This window comes from Canis lupus, chromosome 35, assembly GCF_048164855.1.
Source record: "Canis lupus baileyi chromosome 35, mCanLup2.hap1, whole genome shotgun sequence".
Classification (NCBI taxonomy): Eukaryota; Metazoa; Chordata; class Mammalia; order Carnivora; family Canidae; genus Canis; species Canis lupus.
The window spans coordinates 13972382-13996529 of NC_132872.1; the positions used below are offsets into that span (position 1 = coordinate 13972382).

Below are 24148 nucleotides of genomic sequence, written 5' to 3' on the forward strand. Positions count from 1 at the left end.
TAAGCATTAAGAGAAAAAATTAGTAAACTATACTGGTAGTACTGCCTTCAGTAAGCTCAGATGCTGTTGGAGAGAACATACAAGTACACTAATACAATACGGTGAAGTAAATTTTTTTTTTAAAGATTTTATTTACTTATTCATGAGAGACATAGAGAGAGGCAGAGACATAGGCAGAGGGAGAAGCAGCTTCCTCAAAGGGAGCCTGAACAGTGAAGTAAATTCTATGAGAGAGTACGTGGTAGCTGAATAATGGCTCTGCAAAGATGTCCACATCCCAAACCACGGACTCTGTGACTGTTACCTTATATTGCAAAACAAACTTTGCAGATGTGATTAAGTTAGATTCTGAGATGAGATTATATTGGATTATTTTGGTGGGTCCAATGCAATCACCAGGGTACTTCTAAGTAGTAGAAGGGTGGATGAGAGAGAGAAAAGGAGGGTGGAGGGAGTTTGAAAGATGCTACATTACTGACTTTGAAAATAGAGGATGCGGATCCCTGGGTGGCTCAGGGGTTTAGCGCCTGCCTTCGGCCCAGGGTGTGATCCTGGAGACCCGGGATCGAGTCCCATGTCGGGCTCCCTGCATGGAGCCTGCTTCTCCCTCTGCCTGTGTCTCTGCCTCTCTCTCTCTCTCATACATAAATAAATAAAATCTTAAAAAAAAAATAGAGGATGGACATATGAACTCAGGAATGCAATAGAAGTAGTCTTTAGAAACTGGAAAAAAATAAATGAATTTTCCACTAGAACCTCCAGAAGGATCCAGCCCTGCCAACTTTAGTCCAGTGGGATCCATTTTGGACTTCTGACCTCCAGAAATAGAATTCTTTTAAGCAATGAAGTTTGTCGTGATTTATTACAGCAGCAATAATAAGTTAACACAGAGGCCAATTCAAGGCACGATGGTAATATATAAAGAAGTCTCTATCTCAAGCTATGGAGTGGGGAATGGGATTTCAGGAAGAACCACCAGGGGAAGGAAGACTGTGTTTCATAGGGATGATCCAAGTGGAGGAATTAGTATTTGCAAAGGCATGCAGGAAGAGCTTGGCAAATGTTACAAGAGGACAAGATTATTACTCCGATGAAACGGTAGAAATAAGAACAATATTAATTCTGGTAAGAGTAAATATGTTTGTATGCCGGACACTGTTCTAAAGCACTTTACAACCCTAAGGTAGAGACTACTATTTTCATTTTACCCCTTAGGACACTAAGGTTTGTTGGAGTTACGTAAATTTCCTGAGGTCATAGAATTAGTAGTAAATGGCAGACCTAGAATTATAACCTTGGTGGTCTGTCTCCAAAACCCATGGGCTGCCTTTCTAACACGTTATAGACCTTTCTCAAGTAAGGTGTCGTCAGTGTGGCTGAAGACAATCTACCAAGAAGTTATTAATGAGGTGAAGATCAGCAGAGCTTGCAGCACCAGCTTGCTGTGAACACTGATCGAGGATGGGGGCGACCGACAGTCGGATAGATAGGGGAACCCCTGGGCGGGCTTGGACAAAGTAAATCTCCTCTTCTGGGTTTCAAATACCACACCTTGCATAAGCCTCTTTATTTCATTTCTTCCGCTCCCCCTAATGTCTGATGCGGGAATGGGGGTGTACGGGCGGCCTCCGGGTCTACACCTGTAAAATGCCTTTAAGTAATTCCGAACGTCCCCGTAAGGAAGCCTCAATACAAGGCAGACTCCTACCCTCTTCGGCGAATCTGACTGAGTAGGACTGGGACGGAGCCTCCCCCCGCCCCTCCCCGGGGGATTCGGACCCGCGGCCAGGTTTCGGTGACCAGGGACTGGACGACCGTCCTTTCCAGGCCACTGGATTTGGTCCACGATTCGCCAAGGCCCCGCCCCTCGCCCCGCCCCCACGCCCGCCCGGGCCCCGCCCCCACGCCCGGCCCCCGCCCCCGGGGCCCGCCCCTCGCCTTCTTTCTCCCCCCGATTTCCTCCCTTCTCTCCTCCCTCGGTCGCTCCGTTAGGTCTCGCCCAGCTCCGCCCTTCCGAGCCCCTCCCGGGCCTCCCAAGATGGCTACGGTGCTGGCGGGCCCGGAGCCGTGGAACCGCGTGAGAATCCCGAGGGCGGGGAGCAGCAGCGTGGTCACCGTCCGGGACCCCGACGCCGCCCTGAGTGAGTGAGGGGCCCGCGGCCGGCACACGCTTCCGGAGGCGGTGTCCGGCGGGCCCGGCGCACGTGCGCGGGGGGCGGGACTTCCTGCGCCCGCGGGTCTCTGGGAAGGGGCGCGGGGCAGGACCGCGCCGAGGGCTCCCGGCGGCCGGTGATGCCGGCAGCCCCACGGGCCCGTGGCTCGCTCTGGAGTCGCTCACTAGACCCACGACGCCGCCCGCACGGCCTGGCCGGAGCCAGCCCCGCGCGCAGGGGGCGAAGAGGCGGTGCAGCTCGCCTTGGGCAGGAGTGCTGCCCGGAAGCCCTGTGCCGCGGGCCGCCAGCCGCCCCGTTCGCCCTGCAGGCTGCGCTGAGCTCCCACGAGGGCGCCGGGGCCGCCGCCTTTACCCTGCGATCGTTCAGGCCCCCGGGTCCTTAGCTGTGAAACGGGGTTCGGGGCAGCCCGGGGGGTGACCCTGGGGACCCGGGATCGAGTCCCGCGTCGGGCTCCCAGCTGGAGCCTGCTCCTCCCTCTGCCTGGGTCTCGGCCTCTCTCTCTGTGTCTCTCATGAATAAATAAGTAACATCTTTAAAAATCAATCAATCAATCGGGGTAAGTCCTCCGACCTCTCCCTGGCTGTTAGCATCTAGTGATGTTATGAGGGGAGCGTGCTCCTAAACCAAAGTGTTTTAGCCATGGTACCTGTTTTTAGGCAGGAGGGCCCAGTATTGGGAGCTTGGCTCAGGAGCCAAATTGGGTTTGAATCCTGGCACTTCGCTCTGCGGGCGCGGGCAGGCCGGGGGTGTCGTGTAACCCTTCTGTGCCTCGGCTCATTTTCAAGTGCAGGTAAAAATAGTACCTGCCTCATAGGGCTGTTTGGAGGAAGAGTCACTGTTATAAAGTGTTTGGAACAGGGCCTGTACGGTGAATAGACCCTCAAGTGATAGCATTAAGTACAACCTATCAAATCCTCACACCCATCTCACCAGCCACCCAGCCTGTGCAATGATTCATTTTGCCTCTTCTTCAATTCAAAAATTCTTTAACAGGATTTCTGTGAGGCCTGGAAATTCAGCAGCTCCTCAGAGCGGTCCATTCTGGTTTCTTAGAGTCCTGTTCTACAGGAATCCGTCTTTGTATTACATCCATCTGGGAAGCTGGCGCCATCCTTACTGCCACGGAGACATTAACTCCAGCTTCTGCTTCACAGCCTTTGAGACTAGGAAGCCGTTCCTTCCTCCTGCTGAGCACCCCGTGTTCAGTCAGGCATTCACCAGTGTAACTTGCAGTTGCCACAGTGGTTTCTCTTTTCTGAGTATATCCTTACCTAAAAGTAGTACCCGCATACAGCACCTTTGCTTTTAAGAATAGGAGTTTATCCAATCTGTCTTGCTAGGGGATTTTTTTTTTTTTAAGATTTTATTTGTTTATTCATGAGAGACACACAGAGAGAGGCAGAGACACAGGCAGAGGGAGAAGCAGGCTCCCTGCAGGGAGCCCCATGCGGGACTCGGTCCGGGTGTCCAGGATCACGCCCTGGGCTGAAGGCAGGGCTAAACTACTGAGCCCCCCGGGCTGCCCCTAAAATAGGGGATTTAGACAAGTTTATAACACATACCCCACTGTCAAGGTACTTAGGTGTAAGTATACACCAAATGATTGCAAAGTATTCATATGAAAGATTAATAAAAATCATAATAACATAGGATACAAAGACACTAACAGATGCTCTCTCAGTGATTTCTGGACTTTTATCTCATCGGCCACCATTTTCTATCTTCTCACTTAGAATTGTTCATTATGTTCTTATAGTTAAGTTGTTTGTTTTTAATCCACTTAATAAGGAAAGATGTTCCTTCAGAGTATTTTTACATAATAAACTTAATGTAGAGATACTTATTAAGTCTTATTAATATCTCTGGTTTAGACCTCTGTGTTGCAGCTGTAATTAGAGAATGCGGTCTTGTTATACTGTCACTGAAGAGCCAAACCTTAGATGCAGAAACAGATGTGCTATGCGCAGTCCTTTACAGCAATCACAACAGAATGGGGCGCCACAAGCCCCATTTAGCCCTCAAACAGGTAAGGAGGCAGCCTTGTGTTAAAGACTCAACATGTTTACTTGATGAAAATGAGATCACACTGCCACCTAATATAATACTTTGTTATTTAGGGAAACTCAATTACTTGTGATTCAATAGATCTTTAGTCCACAACTGCCTGTGGACTTTCATTTTTGTTTCCCCGGAAAGCATTTCAAAAACCAATTTATTCAGAAAGGAACCATGTTTAATTCTTTCTCAGTCTTGTTTCTAGTGGGTAATTTTCATGAAAAGTTTTCTTCATTATATGTAATCTGTAATAAATTACAGTGCTTTTGCCTAGTTCACAGATACAGTGATTTGAGCAAGATAAAGTGTTGGATTAAGAGAATTTTCTGAACACAATAAAAATCCTGAAATCGGGATCCCTGGGTGGCGCAGTGGTTTAGCGCCTGCCTTTGGCCCGGGGCGTGATACTGGAGACCCGGGATCGAATCCCACGTCGGGCTCCCGGTGCATGGAGCCTGCTTCTCCCTCTGCCTATGTCTCTGCCTCTCTCTCTCTGTGTGTGACTATCATAAATAAATAAAAAAAAAAAAAATCCTGAAATCATAAAAACAAAAGTTGTGTGCTGTGGGGCACATAATCTAATCAGTAATATATTAGACTGAATGGTTATATAACAAGTTATGGAAAGTGGTTTCCTATAATTTTTAGAGTTTAAGACAAAATGGGTCCTCTTTGTTAGGGACTACATCATATAGTCAAGTCTAAGCTGGGTTCCTTATAAGCTCATTCATTCATTCACCTTATTCATTCTGCAGGTATTTTTTTTTATAACTTTCTATGTGCCAGGCACTGTGCTTGGTGCTCAGTATACAGGGGTGAAAAAGACAGACATGTTCTCTAACCTCACAGATTTGTGCTCTCTGGTTAATTTTCCACTCCTATTACCTAAAGCAAAAGAATGGAGATTTCTTCATCAAAGAAAGATCTGGGAGCATGGTCTTTCTCTTAAGTTTTCTTCTCTGGGGCAGCTTTTTTTATCTCTGCACGAGTCTTATAAAACCACACTTGAATGTATTTCATGTTGAACATACAGATTGAACCTATTTTTTCCTTCTGGCTTCCAAGCTGTAAATAATTATTCAATCAGAAAAATTTGGTGTTTTCTCTGCTTCTTCCTTTTATTTGGCTCTCCCATTCAGTCAACTGATCAGTCAAAACTTCCTCTGCATCTAGACCCATTTTGAGTTCTGGCTGCATCTTCTTTTTTCAGACCTTGTCAACTTTCAGTTGCCTTGCTATCCTAAGTGATCTTTCCTCAACTCCAGTCTTTACTATACTCTGGCATATTCCATATGCAAAGCCAGGTTAATCATCCTAAAAAATAGCTTTGATTTTTTTCTAATGGTTCTCCTGAATAAAGATGAAACCTCTTAGCTTGACTTATAAGATCTTCCATGATCTGGCCTTTTCAGTTTTCTTTAGCTCAGGCTTCTCTCTCACTTTCATATATTTTATATTCTAGGCAACCTGAACTCTTCACGAGTTCCCCTGATCACCATGTTCATTTTCTCCCCTGACTTTTGCTTACCTGGTCCTGTATGTTTAGAATGCCCAGCCCATCTGATGCCTGGTAAAGGACTTCCCATCCTGCAAGTCCCATTCCAAGCCGCCATCTGGCATTGATAAACGTCTTCCTATGGTGTAACAGGAGGGCATATTGTGATAATCTCATTTTAAGTTGCATTTTTTGATTATTAATATAGTTAACTCCTCTTTTATGACTGTGGGCTATTTGGGATTCCCCTTTGTGCTTCTCTTATGATATTGAGTATGGTCTGCATGTGGCAGTTATTTGTGTACAGTTTGTGCTCCCTACTATAGGGAATGTGTTTTATGCTGCTGCAGCTACTATCCCCATTCCTACTACTGCCTTCTATCTGTTTAACATTTCACTATTTACACATTACTGTCATCCACTTGACTTTTTTCTCCCTTCAAGGAAAGCTAAGTAGTAGAATTAGCATGCATCCCTCTAATGTTCCCATACATACAGCACAGAAAATAGTCTTGATTCCCCTTTCTGTATAATACTTTTGGTATATGAAGACTGTTCTTAGGTTGTTTCAGTTCTCTTTGCCTTGCTACAATTCTCAAAATTATTTTCCCTTATTTGTTTTGAACCATAGCTCACATACTATATTTCCCAAGTTAATTTTACCATCTTGGTTTGTCAATACTTCTCTCAAAGTATAGTGTCCAAAATTAAAAACTGAAGATAGGTGCTAACCTCAAAATTTGAAGATTGTTGCCTCCCTTGTTCTGAAAACTATGCTGTTATCATAGAATCAATTCTGAAAATTTTCATTAGTATGTATGTGGCTTTGGCAAGATATCTTTGCTAGTATCAGTGCCCCATTCAGATTTTAGACCCTCAAAATCCAGATGCAGTCCTGTACATGCCCTTTATGTGGTATTTCCTGAGGACTATAGAATTCTTACCACGTTTTGCATAATGGATAGCTCTTACTTTTTTTTTTTTTTTAAGATAAAAATGCTGTTAGGTGCCTACTTAACACTGTGCTAAGTACTGAGTTAGAGTGGGGGATAAAATAGATGAAATATATTGCCCTCATGGAGCTTACATTGTAGTTGAGAGGAGAAAGACCATCAGTCAATTAGTCAGTTGATCAAATGTCAGATGGTGGTAAGTGCCATGAAGAAAAATAAAGCAGGAAAAGGAAGAGTGCTGAGGGGATTGCAATTTTAAAGAAGGCATATCTTTTATTTTAGTATTTAAATACTTTATATGTCTTATTTTTACTACTAGATTTTTATAACAAGAGAATGAGAAGTATCTTATATACTACTTTATTTCCTAGCATACCTTGGAAATAGTAGATGTTCAGTATGCATTTGTAAAGTGATTTGTAAAATCTGTCACTTGCCTCATTTCTGTGGCCATTTACAAACTGTTGAAATTTAGTAGTTAATTAACTTACTATCTTGTTTTAATAGTTTGAGAATAATCTCGTATTTACTTTGATGCACTTTATAGCATCAATCACATCCTGGCATATAGTAAATTCTTAGTTATAACTTGAGACATATGTTTGGCTGGGTTAATTTCAAATTTTTAAGCAGGAACAATTGCTTTTGGGGTAGACTACCCTAAAATAAAGCTATTCTCTGGTGTTCAGTATATTTCCATACTTTTAACTTTTGCATTTCTTTGCTTTCCTGGTCACATCAATGGCCATGTCTGTATTATATGAATTTGAGCTGCTCTTCCCCTCTCAGGTTGAACAATGTTTAAAACGTTTGAAAAACATGGGATTGGAGGGTTCAATTCAACATCTGTCTGAGTTGTTTTCTTCCAAGTAAGTGGTCCAGATGCTTTCTGATGGGCTTTGTGGTGGGTTGGGAACTCATGGTCTTCAATATGATCACCCTTTGGGGACTTTTCTTTGCCTGGTGCTGGGATATAACCCAACAGGGGAGCTTTACAAATTTTGTTTTAATAAGGGGCACCTAGGGGACACCTGTGTGGCTCCGGGGTTGAGCTACTTCAAGGCATGATCCTCGATCCGGGATTGAGTCCCACATCAGGCTCCCTGCGAGGAGCCTGCTTTTCCCTCTGCCTGTGTTTCTGCCTTTCTGTGTCTCTAATGAATGAATAATTACATCTTTAAAAGAAAAAATAAGGGACACATGGTTTTTGTGATATTCTCTCCTCAGTGGGAGGGACTGGCATGACAGGGGTAGGGTTGATTATATTGAAACATTATTACATAATCTACCAGTCATTGTTGAACGTAACTACTTCAAATTGAGCTTCTAGCTCATCTGCACTTGAAAACTGTACTTTACAATTGATGAACTTTAAGAATGAAAGTAACATTCTTTTCCATTTTTGTGAAGCAAAAACCAGCCAGTAACTACCAAAGCATGTGTTATTCCCAGCCAACCAGTGGTCGAATTGGTGCTCATGAAGATTTTGGGAGCCTGCAAGTTGTTACTTCGCTGCTTGGACTGTTGCTGCAAGACATTTCTGTATCCTTAAATTAACTAAAATGCTTTCTTCTGAATTGGAATTGTTTGGATATACTTAATAGTATTTCTGTTTGAAAGCTAGGAGGTTTGTAGAAGTTATAACCTATTAAAATTTTGCTTCTTGGCCTCCTTTTCCTAGGAATTGCCTGATAGAGCCATTGCCAGAGACTGCCAGTCTTCATCTAGCACATATTACCCTAAGGGCATTGACAGAAATTCTTAGTCATAGAAGCTAAATAATGAGAGCTCTAGCAGAGTGCATATTATTTTATTTTTTTTTAAAGTTTCCATGACTGAAATAGAACATGTTTAAAGCTGAATTTCTTCAAGAAAATTCTATTTCCAATCTGTTTCTTTCATAAATATAATTTATAAAACCCAAATTACTTTGGTTTTGTTTTCCAACTTTAACTTGATTCTCCAGCTTGACTGTGAAACATCTAGGTTTGCAAGAATTCATTATTTTAAACCTTGTGATGGTTGGGCTGGTGAGCAGATTATGGTATGTATGTATGTACAGACCTTTGAAATAATTTTTTTCATCTAACTCAGCCTAGGTTTTCTTATTTGTTTTCCCATGGGATGTTAATGGTGTAGGGGTTCCATTTCTTCACTTGATCAGAGTTTATTTGGGGTGGATTGGGAACCTACGTGTTTGGTCAGGTCTTTGATGTCTTAACCTGGGTTTCTCAAGTACTATTTCCAATCTTCTTGTTTATTCTGCTTATTCTTAGAGGTAACGACATTAGAATTACCAATAGCTAACATATTATTCTTTTCTGTAATAAGGACAGCTTTAATTTTTACTGATTATAATAATAATACATGCTTTATTCTTTTCTGTAATAAAGACAGCTTTAATTTTTACTGATTATAATAATAATAATACATGCTTTATTTAGACACATTCCAAAAGAATAGAGAAGATGTGAAGAACCTGAAATTTGCCTAAAATCTCACCACCTAGCTAAACCCACACATAAGATGTTGATGCATATCCTTTGAGACCTCTTTCCATTTAGTACTTTATTTAGTTTTAAGTAACATTTTTTTTTTTTTTTTTTCTGTTTGGGTTAGACTAATCTGACTCTGCAAATATGTGCTGGAGCCTTTTTTTTTTTTTTTTAAATCTATAGTGGCAGACTGATACACATTTATTTTCAGCTTTGAATCTGTTGTAGATATTACATAATTTGCAAATTATAATTACTGGCTAATTCATGACTTCCTATGTTTTTTCCTAGGGTTCTCTATAAAGGTATTTTGAAAAGGCTGACCTCTTTATATGAGCCATTGTTCATATTGCTTCAGGAGGTCTCTAGGATTCAACCACTGCCTTACTTCAAAGATTTTACCTTTCCTTCTGATATTGCTGAATTTTTAGGACAGCCCTATTTTGAAATCTGTAAGAAAAAAATGCCTACAGCTTTTGCAGCTAAAGGAGTAACTAAATTGTTAAATAAACTGTTTTTAACAAAAGAGCAATCACTGATGTCTAACAAAGAAACTGTGCTCAGAATTTCCAAAAAAGCTAAAGAAATGAGGATCAGTACACAGAATACTGTGGATCTTGGGCAGCCAATAAAGAATAAGAAAATCATCAAAGGTAATTTGCTTTGATATAACACATACTCTTAAAATTCTCTTTATTTCTTTTGTAGTAATTTGGCAAGAAATATCATATACTTAAGAATTCATTGATTTGAAATAGTATGCCTAAGCTTTTGTATCTGCGGTCTCTCTATCTCTGCAGAAAAGTCATCAGAATTTGACGTGAGAGTTTTCTGCAAACAGCTGAAACACAAAGCTATGCAGGTTTGTCTGGCTTATAATTACTATGGCTTATGAGTTCTGCTGATTTGTAGAGTAGATGCCACTTAACCAAGGGCAGAGATCGAATCTTTGTTTTTATCCCCAGCTCTTAGTTTAGTGCTATTATAGTTCCCAGCCTATGCTTCTGAATGAATAGAAGTACTCCCAGGGGTCTAAAATCAGGTTATAGAATGCTTTTAAAAACATTCTATTCAGAGTTCACTGGAATTTTAAAGTGTTCCTAGGATCCATTATAGGTGTGGAATATATTAGGAGAATAAGCTTTGGGGGCACCTGGGTGGCTGTTAGTCAAGCATCTTACTCTTGATTTTAGCTCAGGTCAAGATCTCGGGGTCCTGGGACCAAGCCCTGGGAGTTGCACTCTGTGCTCAGTATGAAGTCTGCTTGTCCCTCTCCCTCTTCCTCTGCTCCTGTCCCGCTTAATCTCTTTCTTTAATAAATGAATAGAATTAAAAAAAAAAAAAAGAGTATTAGCTTTGTGGTCAGACAGAAATGGTTTTAGTCCTGGCTTTAGTTGTGACCTTATGTAAGTTTCTTGACCCGCCCACACCTCTTTTTTCTAATATAGTATGCACCTCATAGGGTTATGTAGTTTTAATGCATGTAAAGTGTTCAGCAAAGAGACTGGAGTATGATAAGCTCTTAACTGATGTTAGATGTCATTAGCTACTGTCATCATTGTTACTGTCATCCTCATTTTTTGTCACGAGGTTTCTCTTTCCCAGTTTAAGCTTTAACATGATTCCTCTTAGTGTCTCTCACCCTCTTTCATGTGGTAACTACTTGACTTATTACCATCTGTCCTTCTCAGATTGTTTTCTCCTGGTTTTCTGCATGGATTATTTCTTTTTTTCTATTTAAGAACTCTTAATAATTTCTGATAAGTCAGAGTACTTTCTTGAATGTTTACAAGGTGTCTAGTTTAGATTTATATTCTGTCCAATATATGAGTTCCATCATCATCATGATAGTCATAATAATACTAATACATATATTTCATTTACTCTTGAAATGCTTTGCGTGTATTATTAGTTCCTACAATCCTTACAAAAGCCTTGTAAGGTTGTTGCTGTTATTATTGTTTCCATATTTCAGGTGAGAAAATCGAGGCCTGGATAGGACAAGAAACTTGCTCAGGCATACCACAAATACGGGGCAGAGTTGGGATTTGAACGCAGGCAGTTTGGGTTCACAGTCTTTGTTCTTTACCATTATATCAGTCCCCCAAATCGTTTTCTCAACTCTGTCTCTAGAACTATGGCTCTCTGATCCTTGAAAGTTCTGTAGTCCCATCCAGCTGTTCCTGGGTGAGCTGGTTGTGAAGCAGTTTGGTTGGTCAGCAGCCCCTATTCATGACTAGTCACTACCACAGTTTGAGCAATTAGCACTAACAGGCTCAGCTTCCTTTTAAGGTCAGATTTCTTTTATCAAGTCAGCAGTACACAATATTGATAGGTCTCTACTTTTATATTTTCTTTTTTTTTTTTTTTAAGTTTTTATTTATTTATTCATGAGAGACAGAGAGAGACACAGGCAGAGGGAGAAGCAGGCTCCATGCAGGGAGTCCGACGTGGGACTCGATCCCAGGTCCTCAGGATCATGCCTTGGGCCGAAGGCGGTGCTAAACCACTGAGCCACCTAGGCTGCCCAATATTTTCTACTTTTTATGTTTTTCTTGAGAGTGAGAAATTTGGAACAACTTTTGAATGAAAGATAAAAGCAGACCTAGTTAAAAAAAAAAAAAAAAAAAGCAGACCTAGTAAGTGGCACATTTTCATAAACAACAAAAGTTGATACAATTCAAACTTTACTTGACAGAGGGGGGTTGAAAAGACAAAGGTGACACATCAAACGATGGCTGAATTGGAAGTGTGTTGCTCAGTTAAGCATTTTTAACATACATTCAGCATCATTCCTGTCTTAGTGCGTTTTCAGTAACATTTATGACTCATCATTGAGGAGTAACTCAGGGTATAGAAGTAAGTGACAAATTTGTGGTAGTGTATTAGTATCAAGGAAAAGGGCTCTTCAGAGATTATTTTTCCTACCAGATGGGCTTTGACCAATATTTATTCATGTAGAGTTTCATTCTTATGTATAGGTTAAATAGATATCTGTTAGAATATTTATATTTTCTGTCTGAATTCAGTTATAGATAGGACCTTTGCTGTACAGAGGGGAAAAAATCTTGTGTTAGGAGTGATGGGTAAAAAATTAAGATTTTTAAGACAAAGGAAAGCACAGTGAGCTTTAAGTTTTCCTTCTTTTAAAAAGACATTTTCTAATTTTCATAGTCAACTTTTCTCTGTTGTTATATATTTACAAGTCAGTAGCAAATCCAATATACTTTTCTCACCTTTCCATATTTCAGGAGACTAAAGGTTCTCAGTCAAAACTAAAGGCAACCAAACATTCTCCTCAGAAAGCAACAGGAACTCCCAGTGCCAAAAGTTTTGTGCAAAGATTTCGAGAGGCTGAGACTTTCATTCAACTTTCTGAAGAAATCCAAACAGCGATTTTATGGTGCAGGAGCAAAAAACTCAAGGCTCAGGCCTCCTTTCTGGGTAACAAACTTCTTAAAAGTAACCGGCTTAAACATGTGGAAGCTCAAGGCTATAGGTAGGTATATACTAAAAATTATATTCCTTTACTTTTTCTGTTGTTACTTAGGGCAAAAGTATATATATTCAAGTCAGCTTTTTAAAAAATGGAATGTCCAGTAGCCCTAGAGGGGCTAAGAGAAGGATCTATTCAAACTGCAATTTTGTTTGCTTTTGTTGGGTACAGCTGTATCATTGGGAGGAAGAAAGTTAACTTGGTTAATTGGATGTATTCATTTATATTCTTCACCATTCCATGTGTTCATTCAGAAAGCCTTAGGAGTGTCTATGGCATGCTAAGCCTGGGGATAGGTTGTGTAAGACAGATTTAATCCTCATGGAGCACTAGCTCTAGTTCTCACTCTACTAGGAGACAGCCAGTCTGCCCACCTCGTGCAGCAGGATGAGGGTGTGAGAGAAGTGTCTGCCTCTTACAAGGACACACACCAGACTCTGGGTTTTGGGTCAGGCAATGTTCATTCATGGGTGCCCAATTCTCCATATATTGATTTCTCCCTTTTCCTGATTTAGATTCGTAGAACTGCTTAAGGATGTGAGCCAGTATTACTTGAAACATAACAATGAAGTTAGACACTTTAGGGTTTTATATTTTTATTGAGACACTAATAGATGCCTGCCCATGGTAACAATTTTCGACAGAAATGGCTCTAAAGATCACAAAAGCAAGTTTTGATTAAGAGCTGTAGGAGAAGTTAAGTATTCCTAAGGAATGAATGAATTGTTGGAACTATTTCTACATTAGAGTCATTTAAAGATCTCTAGCATCTAAAAAGGATCTATTCTAGGGTGAAAACTCAGCCTGAGATGGAGAAGGGGTAGATGAGATACAGATAATATATTTTAAGAGTTAATGAGAATGGTAACAAAGTGGTATTTGGTTAAACCTTATTCCCTACCCCACAAAAATACTGCTCTTTAGTACTGCCCTGTTTTGCTGCTTCAGTATGTTATATATTACAGTACATTTTAAATTTACTTAATGTCCATGATAACTCTGTGAAGTAGGCAGTATTACTCCCATTTTGTAGCTGAGGACATAGGGGATTTTTCTCAGATTGTTAACAGCTGGAGATCTAGAACTCAATTCAGATCCTCTGATTCTTCCGTTTTTGTTTTTCTTCTATTTCCATTTCAGTTAGGAAGTACGCTTACCCTCTTCCCCACTTAAAAATCGTCACTTACAGTAAGACAAGAAAAGTGTTTAGAAACTGATCCTCCTGAACTACTACATTATAAAGAGCTTCCTCAAAGTTACATATTTATTTAAAAAGGAAAAAGGGGAGGGTGACAGGGCATAAGTTACAGACCCATGCTAATCTTTTGAAATCTATCACAGTGAGGCAGTTAGCAAGGCACTGATGTACCTTATCACCATACCTTATTCAGAAGCAAAACACCTAAACTAATCAGCTATTTGAATTCTGAATTCCCCAACTTGAAACGAAGTATGAGTCACAATTAGGGTAGCCCAAGGTGTAGGTGGTCTATGTCAGCAGCTCTGTCTTCTCATTCTTAGATAAACTCCCTCCTCCACTTTTATTCCTTTCCACTTGTTCATTCTCAGCTACAACATGAAGTTGTTTATCCAGAAACGCATTACTGCATCCAGGCAGATTGTTCTATTTGTGATATATCCTTTCCCCAGCTCCACTATTACGCTATGAACTTTAGCACTTATCAGGGAAAAGCTGTGACACTGAAGTAAGGAGGGATCTCACCATTCAGCTGTCTTGGTAGGCAGTTGTAGGAGCTACTTTATGTTGGGAACGTAATGGGGGCATACTTGGCTACACCCTGAATCAACAGGGAAGCTCTGCTCTGAAAACACAGATTTGGGTTGAAGCTCCTATTTTCATATTTTTTGTGATGATTCTGGGGTTGTACACTTGTAGGCATAGGACTTGTAGATAAATTGTGTACTTTTCTTTTGGGAGTTGGTAAAATAGAGACAAAAGTTTTTGAAAATGTTTTTCTATGTCTTAATCCCAGATTTTTCCTTTCTCTTGCTGTCTTTTAAAGTTTGCCAAAGAAATTAGAATGCATAAAAACCTCTATTTGCAACTGCCTTCTTCGTGGCTCAGGAATCAAAACTTCAGAGCGTCTTGTGAGACGAAGAAGATCTCAGAATAGATTTTTACTGGGACAGAGGAAACCGCAGAGAAAGTTGCAATTGACTCTTTCAAAAGAAATTCAGCAGTCCCCTCAAGGGACTCAGAATGCTACAGATAGCAGTAAATGGAGACTCTCACACTGTACAGTTCATAGAACTGATCTCTACCCTAATAGTAAGCAACTCTTGAGTAGCAGAGTTTCAGACCCTGTCATACAAACTAAAAAGAAACAAATTCATGAAAACCTTATAGGAAGCAATGAAAATGAAACTGATTCATGGAAAATGATGCAAATGGACAAACATAATACATCAGGAACCATTAAGGAGACAGATGACATTGATGATATTTTTGCTTTAATGGGAGTTTAGATGCTCAAATATGAGTGCTCACATTTAAGTGCTTAACAAACTGGTCCAGTTTTCTGCTATTTTATGTGAAACTGCTAAAAAAAAAATCTGCAAGGACTTGGAAGTGCTAAGAGGTACTCAGAGAGGAGCTTCTTTAGTATAACATTGTACAGCAGTTCATTTCCGTTCAATAAACGTTTATAGTAACTGTCATTTAACTGACAAGTATTTGACTATTAGTCAAATTTTGACTTTTAACTTTGTACCAGGGGTTAAGATGAAGAAACTACCATATCCTGTCTTTGAGAAGCAGATATAATTCCTTGATTAAAGCTGGTGGATCCCTGGAACAACAGAATTAAGAACTGAGTGAATGAGTGAATAGGTTTATAAAAACCTACTCTGTGCCTTCAGGTATATGGGGAGTTGAGTGGAGTGGGAAATATCAAGGAGTGCTTAAAAGGTCACTTTGGTCTTACTGGCTCCATTTGTAGGTAAAGTAAATCCACCGCTGAACACTGTTTGTAGCTTCCAATGCCTGTGCTATCTTGATTACATATTAGAATCCATCATCACAAGGGACTAAAAATTTTGCCACTAATTGTATTATCAGGGAGACTGGTCATGCCATTAGTTTACTTCATTTGTTCACTTTATCTCACAGAAGGGCATCTCACAGGAGAATTTACAGAGTTCTCCAAAAGTTTTTGGCTTTTTTGTTTTGTTTTGTTTTTGGTTTTGGTTTATTTATTTGGGTGCTAGTGACAGATTCTAAATAAACTTTTTCAAAAAGGATGTAATGTGACATGTGGTTATTATACCTGAAATACAACAGGAAAACAAAGTAGAAATAGATGAGAAAGTCAAATGAAAAAAATAAAACTTAGCTGACACAAAATAGACCCAGGAGTGAGGTCACACATAAATTTATAATTTAGTGCTGATGCTGTCATCTGACATTTGTATACTGTTAGCACTGTTGCTCAAGGCAAATCGTATGTATTTTTGAATGGTCTAGTTTACTAGAATTAGGTCAGTAAGCTATTTGTTAAGAAGTCTGTAGCCTTAAGTTTTATCTTACATGTAGATTTATAGAAAAATAAAACAGTGCCTGGTATGTACCACATCTTTTCCTTGGCCACCATCACTCTATTTCCTTTCCATTCTTTATTTGGCCTATTCTTTCCGTACATTTTCCTGCTTATCTATACTAGTGGTTCTCATACATTGTGCTGTTTTGAGAATCACTTGGTGGGTTGTTTAAAAATGCAGATACCTTTCTGAAGAGACAGATAAACACAGCCAGGGGATGAGGACAGAAGCCTGCATGACCTCATGACCCTGAGATCTAAACCCAAGCTGGGATCAAGAGTCAGACTCCCAACTGACTGAGCTACCCAGGTGCCCAGAAGCCTGCATTTGTAACAAGGAGCTTAGATGATTTTGATGCAAATAGCCAGCGAAGCAGAGTTAAACACTGCTTCAGCTTCTTTCTTTCCTGAAGCCTTGCTAAACATCTTGATTTACTTCAAAGTCCTTAATTTCTAGTCACTTTTCATTGTTTATATTTTTCCTGTCTTCCTACCAAGTGGTAGAAGCTACTTGGTGCCTTAAAACATAGATAATACTAAGGAGATCTCATGACCAGTCTAGAAATAACCATCAGCTTCTATGATTCTAAGATTTAAGGTCCAATCTTGTTTCTGCTTTTACTTGCATATGACTCCAGAGTTAGGTTCCTGGGGCTTAGACTGCTTCATGTGAAGTGGCATTATAGTTCAAGGATCATAAACTCTGACAGCTGAAAGAGACTTTGGAGATTATCCCTCAGTGGAAAAACCAGTGTTCAGTAAATTGTCTAAGGAGGTAAAACTAGAAAGCCTTGTACTTCATTAATGTTCCTTTGGAGTAAATTTCTTCATCTCCTCCTTCTCCCCTACTCTAGATCAGCTAATCTTTCCAAACAACTTAGAATTCTAATGTTTTAAATTTTAAAAAGTGAAATCTGTGATATACAAACCATATATTAGTAGTAAATTAGATTAGAAACTTCTGTTAGTGGGGCACCTGGGTAGCTCAGTTAAGCATCCAACTCTTGATTTCAGCTCAGGTCAGGATCTCAGGGTTGTGAGATTGAGTCCCATGTTGGGCTCTGTGATGGGTATGGAACCTGCTTAAGATTCTCTTTATTCCTTTCCCTCTGTTCCTCACCCCACGCCCCAGGCCCTCCAAGAAAACTCCTGTTAGTGTGTTATCACAGTGAATACTGTATTTTCCTGCCCTAGTAGCATTAAAACACTCCTCTCATTCGTAAGAGCACTATGCTGAGGCCTCCCATTCTAAATCCACTTAGCTTTTTTACTTCAGCCACTGCTGTGCCAACCAGTTTCCAGCAGGAGTGGACAACTGCACTTTGCCTCCTGTTCCAGAGACCCCTCACTTCCTGCTCCTTCTGACAAGTTGCAAGAACTACTTGGCACTTAGGCATGCACAAACTGGAAGAATTGGGGAGAAGGCCACTTCAAAGACAACTCAGAGGCACATTTCCTAAGGCTCCTCTTCTAGAAGGTCCCTCAAGATCAAGACTAGTACTTATGTGATGTCCGACTCCTCCATCCTTGATTGACTCTCCTTCCTTCTGTTTCCTTTCTTCATCGCTCCTGTTCCCTGGAATCACTTCCCAAATAAATGATTGAATGCAAACTTTTGTCTTGGACTCTGCTTTTAGGAGAACCAAGGCTAAGACGAGCAGTAAAGTAACACTGGCAGGCAAAATGATGACTTCTAAGATCATTCTACTGTTACCATATATTTTACTTTGTGAATACCTAAAGTTTTTTTTTTGTTTGTTTGAGCTTAAAACACTGCTGGTTAGAACAGACCAGTGCTATCAACTATGAAAATATATTCATAATTGAATTTCCCTAAAGAACCCCAAAGTTGTTTTACAGCCTTAAGGTTTTATCTGGGGCTACTGCAATAATCTTTTAATATTCACTCTCAGTTTGAAAAGCTAAGCCACTTACTTACATGAATAGGTCAGTAGCATCTTCATAAAAATCTTTTCTGTTAACTTTAGCTCAAAGGAAGGCTTTATCTTTCCATTCTGAATCTTACTGTACCAATTCTAAACAGGCCGATCAACTTTTTTCTCGCCTTTTGCAAATACCAGTTTTCTCAAAAAAACTGGTTTTTGGATTTTGTCTTTCACTAAAGAAAATGTTTTCTCCTCTAGGACAGAAGGTTTTCTGTGATAAATCTGAGGTTTGCTGTTTCTTGGATTGGTTTCACTTTATAAATCTGTAAACAGATATATTTTACACATATAATACCATTTTAATCTCTATAGCTTTGCAAATTATAAATGAAGGGCAGAGAAATCAAGTAATCTGCCCAAGGCCCAACATAATAAATATTAGAACTGAAACTTAAATTCTGGTGTTCTGATTCTGAATCCTGTGTTCATCTGAAGGTGAATGACTCCAGCCTCATCATGGACTGACTGAAATTTACTAAGAATATTATTTTATTTTCAGGTAAGGACTCAGAAAAAAGATAAGGCATTGAGAGGAGCATTTCTCTTCCATCTCCCTATAAGTGCTTAACAGAAAAGTAACCCCTTTATTAACTATTCCATTTTAATACTTAAATATACATAATAAACATTGTCTTTAAAAGGCAAAAGCCCAATAAAAACACAGCAAACCATTCTCTAGGTAGCACTAAATAGGTTTCCTATTATGGATTTCTATATGCTCTTGTTTGCCAGTTTGTTAAAATAGGAACATTGCTAAAATAGGAACTGTTAAAATAAAACAGTATCTGTCCTAATGAATAGCATAATTTATTATTTATAAACTTCTTTTTCCCAGCACAAATTCATTCTTGGTTTGGGAAGATGCAGGATTGATTGATTGATTGATTGATTGATTTATTGACTTCATTTATTTATTCATGAGACACACACAGAGAGAAAGAGAGAGAGAGGCAGAGACACAGGCAGAGAGAGAAGCAGGCTCCATGCAGAGAGCCCAATGCAGGACTCGATCTTGGGTATCCAGGATCAGGCCCTGGGCCAAAGGCGGCGCTAAACCGCTAAGCCACCCGGGCTGCCCAAGATGCAGATTTTAAAGTTAAAATGATCCTTCTGCAAATTAATAGGTACACAACATTTAAAACAATGCTGAAATTCTAGGTGTTCAACTCTAGTTGGCATAAAGGATTTTGAATCTTCAGCTAAATTAGAGGCCATCAGTCTTAAGATTTCCTGTTATATTTGCAATAAAGCATCTCAACAGATGGATTCCAGAATAGGTCACAGAACTGTGAAAAGAAAAGAAAAATTTTCTTCTTTACTTCAGATGTAGTAACGTATCTGAATTCATCTAACTTAAAAACTCTTTTAAAACTCTTGAGTTTCATATATGAAATAATGTCTTAATTTTTCCTCTCTTCTGCCAGCCTCTTCTATTTTAAAAATGATGATCCATATTCTCAGAATCCTAAAAATTTCACCTTATCCACCAATTTGCCTTTTATTAACCAGATTAAGTTTTTTATTTTTGAGGTAGAATTGACACATTAGCTTCAGTTGTATAACATAATGATTAGATACTCTTATATATTGTGAAAAGGTTGCAGTAAGTCTAGTTAACATCTGTCATCAGGCCTAATTTTTCTTTTTCTTACGATGAGGACTTCTAAGATTTGCTTTCAGCAACTTTCAAATATGCAACACAGTATGATAGTCATCATGTTGTACATTACATTTCAACGACTTATTTTATAACTGGAAATTTGTACCTTTTGATCCCCTTCCCTGTATCCCCTATCCTCCATCCTCCACCTCTGACAACCACCCATCTCTTTATGATTTTGCTTTTTTGTTGTTTCCCAAATTCCACATATAAGTGAGATCATATGGTATTTGTCATTCTCTGCCTGACTTACTTCACTTAGTATAATCCCCTCAAAATCCACCAATGTTGTCACAAATGGCAAGACTTCATTCTTTTCTATGGCCGAATTATATTCCATTGTATATACATAAACACTACACTTTCTTTGTCCATTCATCTATCAATGGACAGTTAGGCTGTTTGGTATCTTGGCTATTGTAAACAATGTTGCAGTGAATGTGGGGGTGCATATATCTTTTCAATCAGTGTTCTTGTTTTCTTTGGATAAATACCTATAAGTGGTATTTTTGGATCATATGGTAATTCTCTTTTTAATATTTTAAGGAACCTCATATTGTTTTCCATAATGTCTGCAGTGATTTCATTCCTAACAGTGCACAAGGTTTCCCTTTTCTCTACATTCTCACCAATGCTTATTATTTGTTTTTTTTTTTTTCCTTTTTGATAATAGCCATTCCAATAGGTGTGAGGTGGTATCTCATTGCAGTTTTGATTTGCATTTCCTTGATGGTTAGTGATGCTAAGCATCTTTTCATATTTTCATCTTCTCCTGTTGGTCATATGTCTGCTTTCTTTGGAAAAATATCTTCAAATCCTCTGCCTATTTTTATTTTTTATTTTTTTGCTATTGAGTTATAGGAGTTATGTAATAAGCCCCTTATCAGATACATGATTTGCAAATTCTTTCAGTAGGTTGCCTTTTCCTTTTGCTGATGGTTTCCTTTGCTGTGCAGGAGCTTTTTTACAGTTCAGTGTAGTCCCTTGTGTTTATTTTTGCTATTGTTGCCTTTGCTTTTGGTGTCAAATCCAAAAAATCATTGCCAAGTCTGATGTTAAGTGTGTAGGTTTTCTTCTAGAAGTTTTATGGCTTCCGGCCTATTTTGAGTTAATTTTTGAGTATAATATAAGACTGTAATCGAAGTTTCATTCTTTTGCCGACACCATTTACTGACATTGCCCTTGTCCCACTGTATATTCTTGGCTTGTCATAGTGACCATTTATGTGTGGGATTATTGGTGGGCTGTTCTGTTCCACTGATCTATGTATCTTTTTTGTATGCCAGTACTACTTTTTTGATTACTGTAGCTTTATAATATAGTTTGAAATCAGGGAACATGATACCTTCAGCTTTGTTCTTTCTCAAGATTGCTTTGGCTATTTGTGGTTCCATACAAATTTTAAGATTGTTCTATTTCTGTGAAAATGTCATTGGAATATCTTCTATTCTGCTTTTTATTTCCCAGACTAAAAGTTTTGATCTTTTTAGTTTTTTTTTTTTTGACACTCAACAACCTTAATACTTTAGACCTTTTGTTATTTTTAAAAATTATCACCATTATTGTGTCTATTATTGTCTACTCATCTTACTATATCATCTATATGCATCCATCCATTTGACAGCTGGAAGTGACCACATGGTTTCTTGGGATACACGGACTTTTTTGAATACACTATGACTTTTATGGATATAGGAATGGTATATACCTGTATATAAAACAAGTAAAATATTTTCTCCTGTACTCCTGATTCCCTTCTTGATAAAATACAGCATTTTAAGCTTTTTGACCAAAGCTGTCTGCTTGAGAACAGCCCATAATGATTTCTGGGTTATAAGTGAAGTTTAGCATTTAAACTTTTGCCTATAGCCTTAAAGGCCAACATTTGCTGGACTGTACTTCCACCTTTCTCCTACAAGGATCATATAAGAAGAGAAGGAAATAAAACCTGACATATTTTATAATAATTATTTCGTGAACAGGCCAAACTTCTTTCTGGAGGGATGGACTAGGACTTGGTCATGAGCATAAAACCAAGGAATGTGTTTAACTATTTTCTGAATTGGGTTTTGAGAGCTACAGAGTATAGCCTGCCAAATTCCTGTATGTGGTCCCTATGGTACAGTGAATGCTGAAGTTCTTGAAAGTCACCAGGCTTCTACACCTCAGGTCTTAGACTTGTATGGCTTCTGCAGTACTTTGGTCACTTATGGTGAGTACAGAGGCAGCAGTGATTCCAGGACCATACAGCAGAGAATGCTGACATATCTAAAGAAAGGATTATCTCTAAAAAATACTGAGAATCTGATAATCTGGGTTGTTGGCCTAACCATGCTACTTACTGACTGATTTTAGGCAAAAAAGGAAAATTAACATTTATTATATGGCTGTGTGTACATCGGTCACAATACATTTTATTATTCTCTAACAATCATATTTTTACTAGGGAGAAAACAGACTCAGAAAATGAAGTAAGTTGCTTTAAAATCTATAGCCAAGAAGTAAAGATTTATTTATCCATGAGAGACACAGAGAGAGAGAGGCAGAGACACAGGCAGAGGGAGAAGCAGGTTCCATGCAGGAAGCCCAATGCGGGACTCAATCCTGGATCCTGGAATCAGGCCCTGAATCAAAGGCAGATGCTCAACCATTGAGCCACCCAGGCTTCCCTGTTCTATTTAAACAAATATCTCTCTGCAACTCCACTTCTTTGACTTACAAACATCCCTAACTAGGCATAGGGATGTTTACTCTGAGGACCAGGTAAGTGTTATGAATGATGTAGTGACGTAACCACCCCAAGACCATCTGTTTTCAGATAGCTCAGTTGTTATTAATGTCGAGCCACAATCCAATCTGATTGGTCTGATGACATATAGCTCAAAGCAGTGTGGAACTACTGTTAGATCATTCCCTTGTTTGGAACACTATAATTCTATTAACGTAGATCAAGAAAACACTGTCAGTTTTTTCCAGCCTCACTGAACTGTTAATTCATATTCAACTTATAGTCAACTAAAGCTTAATTTTTTCCCAATAAATGCTGCTCTTAAGCCACAATCTGTCCATCTTATGTTTGTGCTGCATTTTTAGTGAAGGTCTCACTTCCTTCTTATTAAATAGTTAAAAGAAACAGCTATTGGGGATCCCTCGGTGGCTCAGCAGTTTGGTGCCTGCCTTTGGCCCAGGGTGCCGTCCTGGGGTCCCGGGATCGAGTCCTGCGTAGGGCTCCCGGTGTGGAGCCTGCTTCTCCCTCTGCCTGTGTCTCTGCCTCTCTCTATGTCTATCATGAATAAATAAATAAAATCTTAGAAAAAAAAAAAAAGAAACAGCTATTGTTCTATGACAATGCTCAGGGTTCTAGGAAGTAGGATTTCACTCCTGCCTGTAGGAATCTCCATTGTACAGATGGGACACAGACAAATGAACAGGATAAATACCTGAATGAAAGTCAAGGGAGAAGAGCATTTTGTAGAAATGAGTGAATGAAGGATTTTGACAGGCATGTTCATAATTACAAACAATTTAAATGTGATCTGGATTGGTAGGACCTTGAATAACTGATGAGGGGACAGTTTCATATAAAACTGTTACTTGGTTTCATTATTTCTCATAGCAAATACTATAGTGCCTTCCATAAAGAAGTTAGAGTAAGAAAATCGTATGGAAATGGTACTGTATCTTTGCTCTAATACAAGGCACTTACTACATCCAAGGTATATGCTCAAAGTACAAACTCATGTTTCATCACTAAACTATATCAAATATCTCAAAATTGCCAGCTCGAGAAATAACCATTCTGTCTGCTACCAATGCTTAACTCTAACTTATGTGAAGCATTTCTTTTTTAAAGAAAAATTTTTATCCCTCACAGCCTGAATAAGGTTTCTTTCATAAAAATAATGTAGTTTTTTTTGTTTGTTTTTGAAAGTGAGAAGAGCATGGCAGTATCTTTATTGTGGCTATTGTTTAGCTGATTTTAAAAAGTAAAAAGTTTGGGCAGTCCGGGTGGCTCATGGTTTAGAGCCGCCTTCAGCCCAAGGCGTGATCCTGGAGACCAGGATCCAGTCCCACATCGGGCTCCATGCATGGGGCCTGCTTCTCCCTCTGCCTATGTCTTTGCCTCGCATTCTGTGTGTCTCATGAATGAATAAGTAAAATCTTAAAAAAAAAAAAAAAAAAAAAAAAGGAAAAAGTTTTCACTTCTGCTGTGGTCTAGGGTTGAGCAAGGCTGAGGCAGAAAGAGAAGGAAGATACCTACAGGGAAGATCCAGCAAAAGCCTGCAGAAAGCAGACAAAATAGAGGGAAGAAAAAAT

General features: G+C 39.3%; 2 protein-coding genes across 13 annotated transcripts in view; one reads left to right on the top strand and one right to left on the bottom strand.

Moving 5' to 3' along the window:
* GTPBP8 (GTP binding protein 8) overlaps positions 1-24148 on the bottom strand; it is a 76007-nt gene that overhangs the window by 43415 nt on the left and 8444 nt on the right. For 2 of the 7 annotated variants that reach the window (XM_072812069.1, XM_072812066.1), the window contains one exon: positions 4386-5863. The exons of 1 other annotated variant lie outside the window; for it this stretch is intronic. In XM_072812069.1, coding sequence (XP_072668170.1) covers positions 5731-5863 — 133 coding nt within the window. In that variant the 3' untranslated portion in view covers positions 4386-5730. Of the gene's footprint in view, positions 1-4385; positions 5864-6628; positions 11778-19060; positions 19458-24148 lie in introns of those variants that run through there. 4 more of the 7 variants (XM_072812070.1, XM_072812067.1, XR_012024395.1 and 1 more) reach the window with 3 other exon arrangements.
* On the top strand, positions 1934-17837 carry NEPRO (nucleolus and neural progenitor protein). 6 transcript variants are annotated; one of them, XM_072812062.1, is made up of 9 exons: positions 1934-2141; positions 4046-4200; positions 7467-7546; positions 8088-8219; positions 8644-8721; positions 9464-9825; positions 9973-10034; positions 12424-12671; positions 17502-17837. In XM_072812062.1, the coding sequence occupies exons 1-9, from the start codon at positions 2039-2041 to the stop codon at positions 17683-17685; spliced, it is 1404 nt and encodes a 467-aa protein (XP_072668163.1). In that variant the 5' UTR covers positions 1934-2038; the 3' UTR covers positions 17686-17837. The 6 variants fall into 6 exon arrangements, with proteins under 6 accessions (XP_072668163.1, XP_072668161.1, XP_072668164.1 ...); XM_072812060.1 differs by lacking the exon at positions 17502-17837 and adding an exon at positions 14693-15929 and having other exon boundaries at positions 1935-2141; XM_072812061.1 differs by lacking the exons at positions 1934-2141; positions 17502-17837 and adding exons at positions 2283-2730; positions 14693-15929.

What these genes read in the sequence shown, in the direction of transcription:
- NEPRO (XM_072812060.1), top strand. Translation starts at nt 2,039, where the DNA reads ATGGCTACGGTGCTGGCGGGCCCGGAGCCGTGGAACCGCGTGAGAATC. An exon ending in TGAAACACAAAGCTATGCAG is followed by an intron (nt 10,035 to 12,423) that starts GTTTGTCTGGCT and finishes TCCATATTTCAG; the next exon opens with GAGACTAAAGGTTCTCAGTC. An exon ending in GTGGAAGCTCAAGGCTATAG is followed by an intron (nt 12,672 to 14,692) that starts GTAGGTATATAC and finishes TGTCTTTTAAAG; the next exon opens with TTTGCCAAAGAAATTAGAAT.